Source organism: Otolemur garnettii, unplaced genomic scaffold (assembly GCF_000181295.1).
Source record: "Otolemur garnettii isolate 467f Iridium unplaced genomic scaffold, OtoGar3 scaffold00158, whole genome shotgun sequence".
In the NCBI taxonomy this organism is placed as follows: Eukaryota; Metazoa; Chordata; class Mammalia; order Primates; family Galagidae; genus Otolemur; species Otolemur garnettii.
Window position 1 is genome coordinate 3,199,227 of NW_003852553.1, and position 1,830 is coordinate 3,201,056.

At 38.6% G+C, this 1,830-nt stretch overlaps 1 protein-coding gene across 1 annotated transcript in view; it reads left to right on the forward strand.

Moving 5' to 3' along the window:
* ATP6AP2 (ATPase H+ transporting accessory protein 2) overlaps positions 1 to 1,830 on the forward strand; it is a 30,160-nt gene that overhangs the window by 16,123 nt on the left and 12,207 nt on the right. The window contains exons 4-5 of the mRNA XM_003799896.3: positions 906 to 1,001; positions 1,183 to 1,320. Of these exons, the coding sequence (XP_003799944.1) occupies positions 906 to 1,001; positions 1,183 to 1,320 (234 nt within the window). The remainder of the gene's footprint in view (positions 1 to 905; positions 1,002 to 1,182; positions 1,321 to 1,830) is intronic.

Below are 1,830 nucleotides of genomic sequence, written 5' to 3' on the forward strand. Positions count from 1 at the left end.
TGGTGGGCCCGGGCTGGGGATTCGAACCTGCCACCTTAGGTGTATGTGGCTGGCGCCTTAGCCGCTTGAGCCACAGGAGCCGAGCCCATGAGTGCATTCTTTTGTGAACATTTGTTGAGCTGTTACCCCAAGATATGTGCACCATATTATATGCAATATGCTAATAAAAAATTCAAGAAAATAAGTAGGTCTTGCTATAATTGGTTATTCCAGTCTACTAATATTCTTATATGATCCTAAGATAAAGATTTGAAAAATCTTGTGACATATTTAACACCTATGTAAGAGTCTACAGTCTAAGTAAAGTCAAGTGCTAAATCTTATTAAACATTTGAAAAAATTTGAAATGAAAAATAAGGTATATTTCTCTTTCAAATAAATTTACTATTTCAGGTTTTGTTTTTTTTTTTTGGCCGGGGCTGGATTTGAACCCACCACCTCTGGTAAATGGGGCCGGCGCCCTGCTCCTTTGAGCCACAGGCACCACCCTAAATTTAATATTTCAGATTCCTCTAATTTATTAAATGCAAGTAAACATTGTGAGATACACATTCATTGTGGCATATTTAGTCAATACTGAAACCAAATGTATTGCTACTTATAATACACATATGATCACCAGAAAATGGTTTATGCTAGATAATGTTGTGTCCTTCAGGTTTGCAAGTTATTTCCCACTTAGGTGCATTCGGAGCTACAGTCTCAGCCCACTAAGGGGATGTTTAATCTTCTGTTCCTGCAAAAGGGCTCTTTGTGTTTGGAAATGATTTGGATCTCCTACTAAATTTCCATAGAAAATGCTGGTGCCTTTTTTTCTTTTAGATTCTTTTTAAAACGCCATCTGAGTGATTTCTCCTTCCCACTCTGGTTCAGATAATAATTGCAGTCTTACTCTTAACTTTCAGGCAGTTCCTTTTAGTCTTGACAGCGTTGCGACTTCTATTCACTCCTTATTTTCTGAGGAAACTCCTGTGGTTTTGCAGTTGGCTCCCAGTGAGGAAGTAAGTGATAAAGTTTTTAATTAAGATGCTTTAAAAAAATAAGCTTTCATAATTTGAAAATTTATTATGAAATATTTTATTATGAAAATGTAAAACTAATTTTTATGAAAATTGCTATCAGAGCTCTGCATACTGGAATTAATCTGTAGAATGTAATTTAAAATTTGTATTCTTCTTGCAGAGAGTGTATATGGTAGGGAAGGCAAACTCAGTTTTTGAAGACCTATCAGTCACGTTAAGACAGCTTCGTAATCGCTTATTTCAGGAAAACTCCGTTCTCAATTCACTTCCTCTCAATTCTCTAAGTAGGAACAATGAAGTAAGTAATGCAATAATTGAATAATAAATGAAAATCATTAATTTCCTATTCATTATATGACTTGAAATCTTAGAAATTTTGCTATATTTTTTTGAGACAGAGTCTCAGTTGCCCAGGCTAGAGTGCCATGCCGTTATCCTAGCTTATAGGAACCTCAAACTCCTGAGTTAAGTGATCCTCCTGCCTCAGACTCCTGAGTAGCTGGGACTGTAGGCACCTGCCATGGTAGCTGGCTAATTTTTCTATTTTTATTTTTATTTTTTGAGACAGAGCCTCAAGCTGTCACCTTGAGTAGAGTGCTATGGCATCACAGCTCATGGCAACCTCCAACTCCTGGGCTCAAGTGAGTCTCCTGCCTCCGCCTCCCAAGTAGCTGGGACCATAGGCGCCTGCCACAATGCCTGGCTATTTTTGGTTGCAGCCATCATTGTTGTTTGGTGGGCCCAGGCTGGATTCAAACCCACCAGCTCAGGTGTATGTGGCTGGCACCTTAGCCACTTGAGCCACAGG